Source organism: Dendropsophus ebraccatus, chromosome 14 (genome assembly GCF_027789765.1).
Source record: "Dendropsophus ebraccatus isolate aDenEbr1 chromosome 14, aDenEbr1.pat, whole genome shotgun sequence".
NCBI lineage: Eukaryota > Metazoa > Chordata > Amphibia > Anura > Hylidae > Dendropsophus > Dendropsophus ebraccatus.
In genome coordinates, this window is record NC_091467.1 from 46,889,845 (window position 1) to 46,906,200 (window position 16,356).

Genomic DNA, 16,356 nt, shown 5'->3' on the forward strand with positions numbered 1-16,356 from the left:
CCTAGGGCTGCATCCAACTTCTTCAGCCACCGGTAATCAAATGCTGCACGCTTGGGTTTTGACAAACCTGAACATGCTCGAGGTTCCCCCTTACTGTTACTATTACTACTACTATACTACTGCTTCAAGTACTACACTACCACTATTATTATTTTTGTTACTACTACTACTGCTACTACTATATTACTGCTTCTAATATTATACTACCACTAATCTTCCTCCTCTTACTATACTACCACTGTTGTTGTTGTTGTTGTTGTTACTACTACTATACAACTGTTTCTAATGCTACACTACCACCCTCTCCATCACCACTACTGTATTACTAATACTATACTACCGCTGCTATTATTATTACTACTACTACTATACCACTACTCCTAATATTATACTACCACTATTAGTAGTAATAGTGGTAGTATAGTATTAGAAGTAGTGGTATAGTAGTAGTAGTAGTAGTAGTAGTAATAATAATAGCAGCGGTAGTATAGTACTATACTACTGCTCCTAATACTATACTACCACTACTACTATCACTAACACTGTTTTACTTTTACCCCTACCGCTACTATGCTCCTATACTACTACTCCTACAGGCAGTTTCACGCCTTTTTCCGGTGCTTCTACGGACCATAGAAGGGTGGTCCGTAGAAGCGCCGGAAAAAGGCGTGAAACTGCCTGTCACCTGACCTCTGTGGCCTCTGCTATCGCACTGTCTGCACCTTGTCCGATATTACCTGTTTTTATGAAGGATTACAAATAAAGATGAAGAGATTTTATCGGTGAGTGCAGTTCCATTTCCTTCTCCTTATGCAATTATCGTTATACTGACACTTTGGGAACTAGCACCTCCGGGAATGCCGCAATTCACCAATACACAAGCATATGCACTGCTGGGACTAGTAGTGCCACCGTGGTCTTTCTTGTTGCACAAAGTACTTCTACAGTACATGCACTGTTCTGAATACACCATCACAGGGATAAAATGGGGGTTCAGTCAATCAGATAACACCCATTACCCAGAAACTGAAGCTGTCTCTGATTTAATCTGATGTGTCAAATTTAGGCAATTTCATTTTGGATAAAAGATAGTTTGTGGGTTGCACTCTCGTTTGGCTTACTGAGGACTATGAGCAGGTCATTGTGATGCATACAAGGTCATGCTATGGCATTGGTCTTCCATGTCTTCAAGATGTTCAATCTCTCCAGTATGTGAACCTTTAAGGTGGCAGCCGTACTTTTTAACAGCTAGTCATATTCTTTAATGTGACTAGTATTATATATATCAAAAGAAAAAAGGTAAAATTGTCCTTTTTGTCTCATTTTTGTCTTTAGGAACCTACCAGGGTCAGTTTGCGAATGGAATCAGAGAAGGCTATGGAGTACGTCAGAGCGTCCCGTACGGAATGGCTGCAGTTGTCCGAAATCCTTTGCGCACCTCCCTGACCTCTCTTCGCAGCGAGCACAGCAATGGAACATTGGCCCAACATGATGCTATATCAGCTTCTCCAGATAACATAGTGTCTCCTACTATCACCCGAGGAGGCTTTGCCCTTTCACTCTATGCAGATGCTGAAGCCCTCAAGGAGCAGAAGAAAGGTATCTTTAGAAGAGGTTCCCTACTAGGTAAACTAAGGAAATCCGATTCTAAGACATCACTTTCATCTCAAAGAAGTAAGCTGAGCTTCTTGAAGAGCGTTAGCGGTATGAGCTCTGGGGCTAGTGATGCCACGTCTACTGTTAGCTTCGGAGATGGGACTGAACCAGAAGAGTTTCCACCAGTTGAGGCTGACATTGATGCCACCACCACTGAGGTCTACAATGGTGAATGGAAGAAAGATAAGAGATCTGGCTTTGGAATCAGTGAGCGATCCAGCGGGCTGAAGTATGAGGGAGAATGGCTGGACAACCTGAGACATGGCTACGGTTGTACAACCTTTCCAGATGGAACAAAGGAAGAAGGAAAGTACAGGAACAATGTATTCATTAAAGGAATGAAGAAGAGGGTGATCCCACTAAAGAGTGCAAAGATCAGGCAGAAAGTAGACAGAAGTATAGAAGGAGCGCAGAGAGCTGCTGCCATTGCACGACAGAAATCCGAGATAGCTGCATCCAGGTAAGAGATTGTGAAGGAAGACACAGTTTTTACTCATATGTTTTGGCAAATGAATTGATTTTTTTCTTATTACTGGTTTTCAAGCATTCTTGAGAGCCACAATCCTACCATAAGATTGCACCATCCATGCAGTCCACTATTCCTTAGATCCACCATGCTTTAGATTGACTATTCTTGATATCCAACATGTTTTAGATCTATCATTCTTGAGAGCCACCATTTAACATGTTTGAGATCCACCATGCTTAAAATTCCCCATGCTCATAAGGGGTTGTCGCACAGCCTTCCACTGGTATAGTAATATGATCAGGTGTTGAGATTGAGACTGTTAAAGGGGTTGTCCGGCGATAAAAAATTATTCACAGAATAACACACATTACAAAGTTATACAACTTTGTAATGTATGTTATGTCTGTGAATGGCCCCCTTCCCCATGTCCCACCACCCCGACCCGTGTACCCGGAAGTGTGGTGCGCTATACAAGTGTGGTGCGTCATCAGCCGCTCAGCCGCGATTGGCTGAGCACAGTTATGCTCAGCCAATCGCGGCTGAGCTTCGGATGACGCTGCAGAGGGCGGCCGGCACTCAGGAAGATCCGCCGGCCTCCCGAAGAAGACGTCACTGCTGACGATCGGAGACCGTGGACGACACGAGATGCGGTGAGTATAATGCACCACACTTCCGGGTCTAGAGTGGGTGGGGGGAAACACGGGGAAGGGGGCCATTCACAGACATAACATACATTACAAAGTTGTATAACTTTGTAATGTGTGTTATTCTGTGAATAATTTTTTATCGCCGGACAACCCCTTTAAATTATATACATAATGAAACAACCATTTTGCAGACAATGACATACCAATTTTTCTTTGGCCCACCAGTGGAGATTCTGATGGTCCACTCTTCATCTATACACAACACGTAGGCATCTACTTCTGACTGTATCGAAATTTTTATCATTGAACATACAGAGCAGATCACCCACATGTTCTCTAGCTTATTTGGCAACTGATATGACCCTGGTGATTAGCTCAAAATTCATCAGCTGGAATTGTCCCTGCTGGACCTTTCAGTCTATTATTGTAGGGCCAAGGCCCACTATCTCCCAGATAAATGTAAAGTTATACGTTTCGGTAGTCACTGAACTTGAGCTTGGAGAGTCAGTGGTAGAGAAGGATCTGGAGTACTCATAGATAATAGACTACAGAACAGCACAATGTCAATCAGCTTCTTCTAAGGGACCTATTACACAGAGCGATAATCGGACGAATTGGCCCTATTCGGCCGATTATCGCTCCATGTAATAGAGACAACAATCAGCCAATGATCGTGTCATCGGCTGATCGTTTATTCAGGTTCAAACCTAAAATCATTGCGCAACATGTGCGTGTAATAGCGATGCACGGTGGGCGACCGATGATTCCACAAGCACTATACTTTACCTAAACATGTTGCAGATCTTCTCCTGTGCTCCTTCTTCCTTCCGTTCCCGCGCGCAGCAGAACACCGTGACCAGTGATTGGCTGAGCGGTCTGTCAGCTCAGACAGGCCGCTCCGAAGCTGTTGCTGCGTGCGGGACTGGAAGGAAGAAGGAGCGCAGGGAAGACCTGCAACATGTTTAGGTAAACATGTTTACATTATTGATCGGGCCCCCATTGGCCAGTGGAATAGGACCCTAAGGTCAGCAGGATATTGTGATGCATTAAAACAGGCATGGACTCTTGGGACAGGGACATAGTATTACCGCTTTATAAAGCTTTGGTGCAGCCTCATCTTTGGCTTTTATTCTTCTATCTTCTTCCCTTCCTAAACCCATAGTCATAATATGCCACCCAAACCATTCTTTCAGCTCGTACTGGTTCTTCATATGGGACCATTATTCTATGCATACAGTGTCTTATCTCTGTGGTGTACCAATGAACACTCTATGGTGGCACGTTGTTATGCAGACCCAAAGTAATTCCATGCGCTGTGCCACCATACAGGATCTGCTGTGTGCAGGGGAGTAGCAATAAGGGGCGCCAGAGCCCTGGCGTCTGAAAGGGTCCTACCAACCCCATGGTAGGGGGAGGGAGATCCTTTTAGAGGTTTTGCATTGGGGCCAAGGAGCTTCAAGTACAGTTATGCCTTTAAGGCCATAACCTGGGAAGCCTGAAAAGACAAACAGGTGGCTGCTCAAGATCCTCTTAAAAATCAAAGTAATTGGAGATCAGGAAATGTATGTGTAGAATGTGGCTGGTGGTCAAGTGGTCACTTGGTGCAAGGACGTTGATGGATGCGGATAGTGAAGACTTCCATAAACTTGTCAAAAAGCATAATGCACATTAAAGGCTTTTTCCAGGATTAGAAAAAAGGATATGTGAAGCAACTCTCTCGTTTTGAAGGTAGCTTTTTTTCCCTTCAAGTCAGTGTTTTACTCTAATAAGAAGTCTTAGAACATGGTTGGGGAATAGACAGACAACTTTCGAGAAGGAGTGGTTGCCCATCTATAAACACCTGTTTTGGACAGCTGGCTGGCAGCAAAGAGGCCAATCATTCTTGCACCAAAGGGGTAATGTTTCTCCTTGAGGAGAGCGTCATAAAACATTTAAGCTACCTCCAAATTTCTGCAACATTGAGCAGCTTTGGATATTCTTCTTCCCAGAATTACCAGCTGCATATGTATGGCCTATGAGTCTCTACATGTTGCCAAGGAGAAACTTTGGTCCCAGCATTAGAAAAACATTTCTGCTTTGGTTGAGAAACAGCGCCACACCTGTCAGCGCTGGCTGTTGGTGGTATTGCAGCTCAGTCACATTGGGGGAGATTTATTAAACATGGTGTAAAGTAGAATTGGCTTAGTTGCTGCTAGCAACCGATCAGATTCCACCTTTCATTTTCCAAATAATCTGTGAGGAATGAAAAGTGGAATCTGATTGGTTTCCAGGGGCAACTGGGCCAATTCTACTTTACACCAGTTTGATAAATCTCCCCGATTGGCTTCAATGGAACAGAGCTACAATATCAAACACAACCCATGGGCAGGTGTGGTGCTGTTTCTGGAAGAAAACAACCATGTTTTTTCCAATCCAGGACAAGTAAATTAGTCTTCAGTAAATGTCTTTGGGGATGTACATATGGGGATGTATCAGGTCAGGCGTGAGCGTAGTCATTTATTATAACTTCTGAGGATTTCTCTGTCACAAGTTTCCTTAGCGGGAATATTTGGCCGCAAAACATGTTCCACAGTGAGAACTAAACAGAGCGTTCCTCCGGCTGATGAAGAACAGATCTGTTTGCTCCTTGTTAAAGAGACTGTAACACTTTTATTCACCTGACTGGAGTTCTCTATATACTGTATACATACCGCATATGTCTTTGCTCTGTTGTAGTTTGTCAGACTCTTCATTATGTATCTTACACTACTCCATTATGATCTCCCAGATCCCATATTATTGGGAAATCTCCTACACCAGTGGTCACTTTCTGCAGCTCTACAACTCCCAGCATGCCCTGACAGCCTTTGGTCATCTTGTGTATAGGCCACTCGCTGCACAAGTTAATACAATGATATATAGATGATATTTTAGAAGAATAAAAGGAGGTAAAACTAATCCAGGAAAGTTACCAAGAACATGGTCTCTGGTGCAGGAATTCTGAAAGACAGCTCTGGGGCAAGTATTCTCGAAGGTAAAACTGTGGCAGGTACTAAGGGAAGAAATCTCTGTGGCAGCACTCAGGAAGAATGTCAATACCAGGCACTGTAGGGGTCATCTTTGTGCAGGCACTTTGGCAGCCATTCTGGTGTCACCTGGATACGTTGTATGGGTACATCTCTGGCTGGCATTTTGTAGGCATTTCTGTGTCAGGCATTCTAGGGAGCATGTCAACACCAGGCATTTTGCGGGAATCTTTGGGGAAGGCATTGTATGGGGGCATCTGTGACTGGCACTCTGAAGGCTGTAAATTTTGTAGGTATCCCTGTGACAGAAAGAGGCATGACTGTGGATATTCGTAGAGTACCTGTGGATATTCGTAGAGAATTTTGGGGGCACTTCAGCTGCAGGCACTCTGCAGTCATCCCTGTGGTTGGCACATTGTAGGGAACGCTGTTGCAAACACTCTTATGCCTGTGGCTGGCATTCTTAATGCCTCCCTGTGGCAGGCACTCTGGGAGCATCCCTGTGACAGGCACTCTGTGGCAGGCACTCTGGAGGCATCCATGTGGCAGGCACTCTGGAGTTATCCCTGTGACAGACACTCTGGAGTTATCCCTGTGACAGGCACTCTGGAGTAGGGATGGTCCGAACCTGCCGATGGCTATGGCTATGGCTGTATCCCAGTTTTCCAGGCGGTCCCCCGGCTGTATCCACCCTCCCCACGGAGCGGGCAGCCAGCGGGAATCATTGCCGAGAGTTCAGGTTCGTACGAACCCGAACCTCGGCAAGTTCGGACCATCCCTACTCTGGAGTTATCCCTGTGGCAGGCACTCTGGAGTTATCCCTGTGGCAGGCACTCTGGATTTATCCCTGTGGCAGGCACTGTGGAGTTATCCCTGTGGCAGGCACTCTGGAGTTATCCCTGTGGCAGGCACTCTGGAGTTATCCCTGTGGCAGGCACTCTGGAGTTATCCCTGTGGCAGGCATTCTGGAGGCATCCCTGTGGCAGGCACTCTGGAGTTATCCCTGTGGCAGGCACTCTGGAGGCATCCCTGTGGCAGGTACTCTGGAGGCATGTGTGTATTGTGTTCTTGAAAGTTTCTCCGTGGCAGGCACTCTGGAGAGGGGAGGGGCGTTCTTTTCTCCTAGGTGACATGGAGAAAGTCCAAAATTAGGATTTTCCATTTCCATATGGAATGTTTCCTCCACTAGTTGTACAATATTTAGCAGTGTGGGAAAGGTCCAGAAGGCAGAATAAAAGGGGATATCTAAGATTAGAAAGAAATCTATTTTTACTTTTTTACTTGAATATGTCTGAGCAGACCTAACCCTGGATTTAGCACCATCCTGAACCATGATAAGTATAAGTTAGGAAAGTCAATTGGATAAGGGTCCTTTTTGGGTGAAGATTGGTAATGGTCGACCAACAAACATAAGACATAAGACACCCCCTGAGGAAGCGCCAGCATGCGAAACGTACGTTGGGGAAATGCTAACATGGGTGTCTTTTTACCGGCTCTCAGCACTTTATATTATAGTGGGTTTTGGTTGGGCTCACGGTCCCTATTTAGGAAGGCTGTGACTTGGATGTAACCCTTTAGTAACATAGTGGTATATCACTAAACTTCCTTTATGTGCTTTTGAGGTGTAGGCTGATGGAACCTAAGCAATATAAACATCATGTTATGTATTCTATAAGTAGTAGATTATGTTATCTTGGTTTGATTTTATAAAGATATTTTTATATTATTCAGTCTATTTTTTGTGTAAAACACATAAGACTAACATAAAGCTAACATAAATCTACAGTTTAGCGTCCCTCAGAGGGAAGAAAAAAGACCCAAGCCTTCACATTTCACACATCTATATCTAATATATATAGGGATTGACTGTAATAATAAGTACTTGTAATTAAAATGAACACCCCCTTAAAGAGGTACTCCGGTGCTGATAAAAAAGAAAGGTCCCTGAAGCTCCAGTTGGTTTCTTCATTTTTTCCTCGCTTCCTGGTTTGGGCTTTCCCATGATGCACTTTGTCTCATGTGATATCTAACTGACTGTGTAGCACTGCTAAGCTCTCATCCAATCAGAGTTGAGCAACCTGAGTCATCTGACAAAGAGAGGCTGGCTTAACAGGGCTTAGACCAGTTTCCCTCTTGATGATGTCATTGTCACAAAATGGCTGCCACAGAGCAGCCTGGGGTCCAACAGTCATTAGGTAAGAATGAGTTTGTTTCACTTCCTGGTGGGGGATTGAGGGGGAAAAGATAGGGAAGGGGGCAGATAGGTGATTGAAGCATATTACAAAGTTATATAACTTTGTGATGAGTTTCAATTACTGGAAAAAAGCTTTTAGCCGGAGTACCCCTTTAAGCCATGAGTATATTTGCTATGTAAACTGTGGACAGGCTCTACAGTTTAATGAGTCATTGTGCATATGATGTAACACTGTATGGCGGTACAATGTTTTAAAAATAGCCGTTTTACTAGACTGGCATAAACAAGGGCACATATCTGCTTTTACAATATTTCTCTTGGCATGGCCTCGGGCCCTGGTGATAGGGTGCTGCCAGTGGGCTAAACATCGACACTTAGTGAATTGATGATTTCTGGCTGCGGAGGTTTCTGTATCAAGTGTCACAAACAGATCCATTTACTCTCAAAATAGTCGCTCCCTGTGCTCGTACGGCTCCCGGCTGCTTTTTGTTAAGAAGCATTTCTGCACTTTGTAGAGAGATTTGTGAAGTGCCAGCGGCCTTTTCGTAGTGCAGAAATGTCTTTGGTAGCCAAAGGGACTAGAATCCTCAGGTGCAGGGGAGGACACATAGGAGCCTTTAAAGATTCCGCAGGGGTCATGTAAGTATGAGCAGGATTGTCCTTTAATCAGATTTGGGAGAAGCTTTTTATTTCTTTTCCCTATGTGATTTAAAGTTTTTTTTTTTTTTATTGATGGACTATTCTCAAAATCAGATTGGTGGGCTAGATAGTTGCATATCACAAGGATATCCACTCAAATGGATTTGCAGGGGATTGCAGCCGGCCCCATTAACATGAATGGGGCTGCATTCAAGTGCGCCTGGCCATGTGCTGTGCAGGATGGCCCTCTTCATTTTTAGGATTGGTGAGAGGTCCCAGAGGTCAGACCCCTAACAATTCTAAAGTGACAACATATTGCAGCAATACCCCTTTAAGGGTGCCATGTAATGCCCATAAACAGAGGACCTAGTGTATTCATCTACCCCAATAAATGGTCTCTTAAAGGAGAAGTTCGGCCAAAAGTATTATTTTAATGTTATTACTTGGTTAGACAAATTTCTAATGTACATTAATTACGTGAAATGCACATATACTGCTATTTCCCTTAATTTAGTAGATCGTGGAGTGTTAGAATTCTGTCAAAAACCATGACGTCACAAATCAGTTGTAATTCCTATGGAGTGTCCAGCAGGGAGCGCACTATATATATAAGTCAATGAGTACCATTGACTTCTATATATAGTGCTCCCCCTGCTGGACACTCTATTTAATTCAATGGATGTGTATGTAAAAATGTAATGTAATGTACAGTATGTTTTATTCATTGAATACATGTATGGAATACTTTGGGGAGCAAGTGTCCTTGCTCCCCAAATATTCCATAAATGTATTTAATCAATACATTTGGAGGCAACCAAGCGGGGAGGGAGAGAGGTGCCTGTGCACCTAACTGCCTCCTCCCTCCCTCCCTGCTGGGTGCTGCTGCCATATATACACTGTACTTCTCCTCCCATCCTTTGCTCATATTATGAGCAGATGATGAGGGAGTAGTACCAGGGCTATCCAGGGCTCCAGACTAAAAAATTTACCTAGGAGCCATTGGCTCCTAACCTGAAAAATGTAGGCGCCAAATAGAATATTTGGTCGCCAACATTTTAAACCATGTAAAATTAATGTTATGTTAAATGGGACTTACTGTGTGCAGAGGCCACGGCAGCCTCCTCCTCCTTTAGATCCTTTCTTTTCTTAGTTTGAAAACGTTCAACATGGAAACTTGCAACTTGACAACCATATCCAGTCTGACAACCATATCCAGTCTGACAACCATATCCAGTCTGACAACCATATCCAGTCTGACAACCATATACAGTCTGACAACCATATACAGTCTGACTCAGTACTTCAGCCTCACTTGGCTAGCCTTTTAATGAGGCTTACTCTTCTGAAATTGAACTTAAAGGGAACCTGTCACCCCCGTGCCAGGGTGACAGGCTCCCAACCCCCCGTTAGAACCCTCTATACTCACCTCATCGCGCCGGGTCCCGCTTCTGAAGATGGTCGGGTCACGGAGATCTCAGCCGCTGCAGCCCGGCGTGCGCTGAGAGATGAGTCCAACGCTCATAGAGAAGGACGGGAGAGTCCAGCGCTCCGTCATTCTCTATGAGTGTTGGACTCATCTCTCAGTGTGCGCGCCGGGCTGCAGCGGCTGAGATCTCCGTGACCCGACCATCTTCAGAAGCGGGACCCGGCGCGATGAGGTGAGTATAGGGGGTTCTAACGGGGGGTTGGGAGCCTGTCACCCCGGCACCGGGGGTGACAGGTTCCCTTTAAAAGCTTGCAACAGTCTATACATACTGAGCTAGACTTATGACTGCAGCCATAGTGACCCCCCACAAGATGTGTATATAGATAGATATATCTCTCACCTAGTGACTAATGCAAGTGACCCCCTACAATACAGACACCTGAGGGGCCCTGATAATAATAATTGTGCATATATCTATCTCCCAGTGTCTGCAGCCAGTTTGCCCTACACTTATAGATGGCCTCCTCCCCTTATAGATGACCCCCTCTACCCCCATTATAGATGCCCCCTCTTCTCCCCCCCATTATAGATGGCCCCCTCCCCTTATAGATGACCCCCTCTACCCCCATTATAGATGCCCCCTCCTCCCCCCCATTATAGATGCCCCCTCTCCCCCCCCCATTATAGATGCCCCCTCTTCTCCCCCCCTTATAGATACCCCCTCCCCTTATGGATGACCCCCTCTACCCCCATTATAGATGCCCCTCCCCCCCCCATTATAGATGCCCCCTCTCCCCCCCATTATAGATGCCCCCTCCTCCCCCCCATTATAGATGCCCCCTCTCCCCCCCATTATAGATGCCCCCCTCCTCCCCCCCATTATAGATGCCCCCTCTCCCCCCCATTATAGATGCCCCCTCTCCCCCCCATTATAGATGCCCCCTCTTCTCCCCATTATAGATGCCCCCTCTTCTCCCCCCCTTATAGATACCCCCTCCCCTTATAGATGGCCCCCTCTCCCCCCCTTGAATATGGCCCCTCTTCTCCCCCCATTATAGATGCCCCCTCTCCCCCCCCCCATTATAGATGCCCCCTCTTCTCCCCCCCTTATAGATACCCCCTCCCCTTATAGATGCCCCCTCTCCCCCCCATTATAGATGCCCCCTCTTCTCCCCCCCTTATAGATACCCCCTCCCCTTATAGATGCCCCCTCTCCCCCCATTATAGATGCCCCCTCTTCTCCCCCCCTTATAGATACCCCCTCCCCTTATAGATGCCCCCTCTCCCCCCCATTATAGATGCCCCCTCTTCTCCCCCCCTTATAGATACCCCCTCCCCTTATAGATGGCCCCCTCTCCCCCCCTTGAATATGGCCCCTCTTCTCCCCCCATTATAAAGCCCCCCCTTTCCTCTATGCTAAGCAATATTTAAAAAAAACAAACACACAAACTCACCTGACAACCCGCTCCCCCGGCGATCCTCTTCTTCTTCGGACGCTGTCCCCGGCTGATGCGCGGCTGCCGGGGGTGTCCCGTCCTATCCCCGGCAGCGCGGCGCGTCAGTGAGCTCTCTGTACGCCGGGGCTGGGACTGTGACGCGCGCTTCCTGTGCCGGAAGTCAGGGCCCCAGGCAGCTCACTGATGCGCCGCGCTGCCGGGGATAGGACGGGACACCCCCGGCAGCCGCGCATCAGCCGCGCATCTTAAAGAGACAGCGCGCCGCCGGGGCCAGTCGCAAATGGCGCCCAGATTAATAAATCTGGGCGCCATTTGCAAAATGTCAGTCGCATTGGCGACCATTTTGGTCGCCATCTGGAGCCCTGGCTATCCCCATCACCTGCACATCTCTGACATCTCAGCCACCGCTGACATTGCCGCCGCTGATGATCTTCTGTTCACATGCCCTGCCGGGGACTGACTGCAGAGCTCACAGCCGCCCCTGCCTCCTGCCGATTCGTTCCCTGATGTCACCCCTGGCAGCTCGGGTGACATCAGAAGGCTGGGGCACAGTGAGATCACGAATCAGTTGTAATTCCTATGGAGTGTCCATACATTGTCTAGTGGTGGCGCAGGGTTACTGAAGTGGAGTCCACATCAAAACAAATAGGAGCTATGCTGCAGTTACCCGTCACCATTACTACAAAGATTCTGGCTTCCCACACTGTGTTGTGTCTTTGTTCAAAGCATCATGCAAAACCTGACGGACTCCATTATAAGTCAAGGTGCATCCATAAGGTCTATAGATTTGGCTCTTAGATGTGAAAAGAGACTCTATTTTGTGCAAATACATTCACTTGGCCTCTCTCGTCTTACATGGTAACTATCCTAAACACATAAAACTTAAAGGGGTTGTCCAGCGAAAATCTTTTTCTTTCAAATTTCAATTTTTCAATTGATATCATACAGTTATATAGATTTGTAATTTGCTTCTATTAAAAAGTCTCAAGTCTTCCCATACGTATCAGCTGCTGTATGTCCTGCAGGAAGTGTTGTTTTATTTCCAGTCTGATACACTGCTCTCTGGTGACATCTCTGGCCGAGACAGGAACTCGGTTCGGTTTTCTATGAATCCCCATAGAAAACCTCCCCTTCTGCTCTGGACAGTCCCTGTCTCAGCCAGAGAGGTCAGTAGAGAGCACTGTGTCAGTCTGAAAATAAAACAACATTTCCTGCATGACATATAGCAGCTGATAAGTATAGGAAGACTTAAGGTTTTTTAATAGAAGTAAATTACAAATCTATATAACTTTCTCACGCCAACTGATTTGAAAGAAAAAAGATTTTCGCAGGACAACGGCTTTAAATGATACCCCCAAAAGAATTCATTCCAAACAAAAATCATTAAGAAAGTATTTTATTTTATTTTATCACATGTGGGTTTTGTGCAATTCACTAACATTTTAACATTTTGATTAATATACCTGGCTGCTATCTTATCATTGTACTCAGGGGCGTAGCTAATGACTCCTGGGCCCTGGTGCGAAAGGTCAACTTGGGCCCCCCCCCCTTCCTCGACCAAGTGATGCTATTGGTATATGTGTATATTATATATATATATATATATATATATATATATATACACCAAGACAGATATTACGAATAACGATCTTAAGATAGGAAGAGAAAATATTATCACCACACATATTACCGCCATATTGTTACTGAACAAATCCTGTATACTAAGACCAATAAAACATAGTACCAGATAGCAAGTAACAAATAATTCCACCACATACTGACTAACACCACCACTGCTACTGACTAACACCACCACATACTGACTAACACCACCACATACTGACTAACACCTCCGCTGCTACTGACTAACACCACCACATACTGACTAACACCACCACATACTGACTAACACCAACGCTGCTACTAACACCACCACCTACTAACACCACCGCTGCTACTGAATAACATCCACTGTACACGTATCACCGCATCCAGTCATATAGAGGTGGACGCAGCTCCACACAGGCTCTAGACACCATATACATTACAGTGCAGTTACATCAGGTGACTCACAGGGGACGTCTTCTCTGATCGGAGTTCTTCCCTCTTCATCTTCTTCTCCATCTGCTCTCGGCCATTATGAGAACTTCTCCGAGCCACGAATCCACAGAATCTGCCAGACAGACATATTAGACTCCTCACTCTAACACCATCGTAATCTCTCTACAAACTGCACATTTGTATTGGCCTCATTTAGTGGGTAACCCTGACACTATGTGACCTCCTTATAGTGTATGCCTCATATGTAGCCTCCTTATAGATGGTCCCCACTCTGTGTATCCCCCCTTATAGTATATGCCTCCTACTATGTAGCCTCCTTATAGATGCCCCCTCTGTATATCCCCTCTTATAGAAAGCCCCCTCTCCCCCTAAGTTGCCCCCCTTATAGATGCCCCCCCCTTATAGATGGCCCCTTCCCCCCCCTTATATATTGCCCTCCTATAGATAGCCCCCTCTCCCACCCTCCTATAGATAGCCCCCTCTCCCACCCTCCTATAGATGGCCCCTTCCCCCCCTTATAGATGGCCCCCTCTGCTATAGATGGCCCCTTCCCCCCCTTATAGATGGCCCACTCTCCCCCCCCCCTTATAGATGGTCCTCTCTCCCCCCCCTTATAGATGGTCCCCCTCCCTTATAGATGGTCCCCCTCTCCCCCCCTTATAGATGGCCCCCCTCTTCCCCCCCTTATAGATGATCCCCCTCTTTCCCCCCTTATATATGATCCCCCTCTTCCCCCCCTTATAGATGGTTCCCTCTCCCCCCCCTTATAGATGGTCCCCCTCCCTTATAGATGGTCCCCCTCTCCCCCCCCCCCCTTATAGATGGCCCCCCTCTTCCCCCCCTTATAGATGATCCCCCTCTTTCCCCCCTTATATATGATCCCCCTCTTCCCCCCCTTATAGATGGTTCCCTCTCCCCCCCCTTATAGATAGTCCCCCTCTTATAGATGGTCCCCTCCCCCCCTATAGATGGTCCCACTCTTCCCCCCCCTTATAGATGGTCCCCCTCCCCCCCTTATAGATACCCCCCCTCTAGAAGGTCCCACTCTCTCCCCCCTCCTTTATAAATGGCCCCTTCCCTCCTATAGATAGCCCCCTCTTTCCTTTATTAAAACAAATAAAAATAAATAAAAAAAAACACACACAACTCACCTAACAACGCGCTCCCCCGGCGATCCTCTTCTTCTTCAGCCTCCGTCTGCCCCGGATCATGCGCTGCTGCCGGGGGTGTCGCGTCCTATCCCCGGCAGCGCGCGCATCATAGAGTTCCCTGTGCTGGGACCTCCAGCACAGGGAGCGTCTCTAATGTGCGCTCCCTGTGCCGGAGCAGTGAACTCTATGATGCGCGCGCTGCCGGGGATAGGACGCAACACCCCCGGCAGCAGCGCATGATCCGGGGCAGACGGAGGCGGCCTCTTGTGACCGCAAGCAACACAATGCTTGCGGTCACAAGAGTGATTGATGACCCTTGTGGCGGGCCGGGTCGCAGCGGCGACTGCTGCGACCCTGGTAGTTACGCCACTGATTGTACTGTATTTTGCACTTTTCTTTATGAGCCTTCTATTTCTTTTCTATGATTTATATAGTGACCAGTTTGTTTTAATTTTCTATATGCTTATGTACCGTGTTTCCCCAAAAATAGGACATCCTCCTAAATTAAAACACCCCCCACTACCAACTAGCCAAAAGTAAGATATCCCCCCGAAAATAAGGCACCCCCACCCTAAACTAAGGCACCCCCGAAAGCAAAGCCGATAACTGACCCACCGCAACCCCTGCAACTTACCTAATCCCCTTCTGGACATTGACAGCTGGCGCCACAGGCATACTGGTCCATGGTCCCCACATCCTGCCGCATGCGGCAGCACTCCTACAGGACGTTGGTTGGTGAGTATGCTGAGCCAGGGGGAGAGCTGGGAGGAGAGCCATGAGGAGAGCTGGAAGGAGAGCTGGGAGGAGAGCTGGAAGGAGAGCTGGGAGGAGAGCCTGGAGGAGGGATGGGAGAAGAGCTGGAAGGAGAGCCATGAGGAGAGCCGGAAGGAGAGCCATGAGGAGGGCCGGCAGGAGGGCTGGGGGGAAGGCCGGGGCCAGAGCCAGGGAGAGAAATAAGACAAAATAAGACTTAGTGCCTCTAACATACCAAGCACTCTCAAACTATGTAAGGTGGTCCGAATATTGGTATATAATTTGTCATAGAGGTCTGATCACAGACATTTTATAGATCAGAGACGTATGTGTTTTATTACCTATGATGACCCTCCCCAGGATGAATGTGCTCCCAGTGATGACCACACCACATGTACTGTATTTGAAGTATGTGACTTGGCATGTGGGTATATATATATCCTCCGGGTGCACTTGGACACCTTGGAATGTGCAGGGTGTGTCTAGGTCTTACCAAGTTGATGAGGTGGCACAAAGTGTTCATTTCAGTGTCAGATTGCAGCAATGTAGGCACAGTGATAGCTCGCCTCAGCTATATCATGTACTGAGGGTGACATGTCATGCCACAGTGTGTAGCAGTCACGGCTGATTTTCTCAGTGCTCCACACATGACAACGTATCAGCTATGATAGACATGGACCTTATTGTTCCACCAAAAATTCTGCTATAGATTTCTTTGAAGTTTTCTTTTATGAAACCAAATTGATCGCCCGAAATTAGGAAAATTATAGGGCTCTGATTTACCAGCCATGGTCTCTTCCCTGGTTCATTCAGGGTATCTGATGCTGCTGGGTCTATGGTGCGGCACTTTCTCAATTCAAATGTTTCCAGATGAAATGAGAATCGGTTCTATTGCTGG

General features: G+C 46.7%; 2 protein-coding genes across 2 annotated transcripts in view; one reads left to right on the top strand and one right to left on the bottom strand.

The window, feature by feature from the left end:
• Positions 1-2,077, bottom strand: part of PKIG (cAMP-dependent protein kinase inhibitor gamma) — a 389,802-nt gene extending 387,725 nt beyond the window's left edge. Inside the window, exon 1 of the mRNA XM_069953877.1 lies at positions 2,068-2,077. The gene's annotated coding sequence lies outside the window, so the exon portion shown is untranslated. The remainder of the gene's footprint in view (positions 1-2,067) is intronic.
• The window catches only part of JPH2 (junctophilin 2), a 51,085-nt gene that overhangs the window by 4,929 nt on the left and 29,800 nt on the right, over positions 1-16,356 (top strand). The window contains exon 2 of the mRNA XM_069953871.1: positions 1,336-2,116. Within this exon, the coding sequence (XP_069809972.1) occupies positions 1,336-2,116 (781 nt within the window). The remainder of the gene's footprint in view (positions 1-1,335; positions 2,117-16,356) is intronic.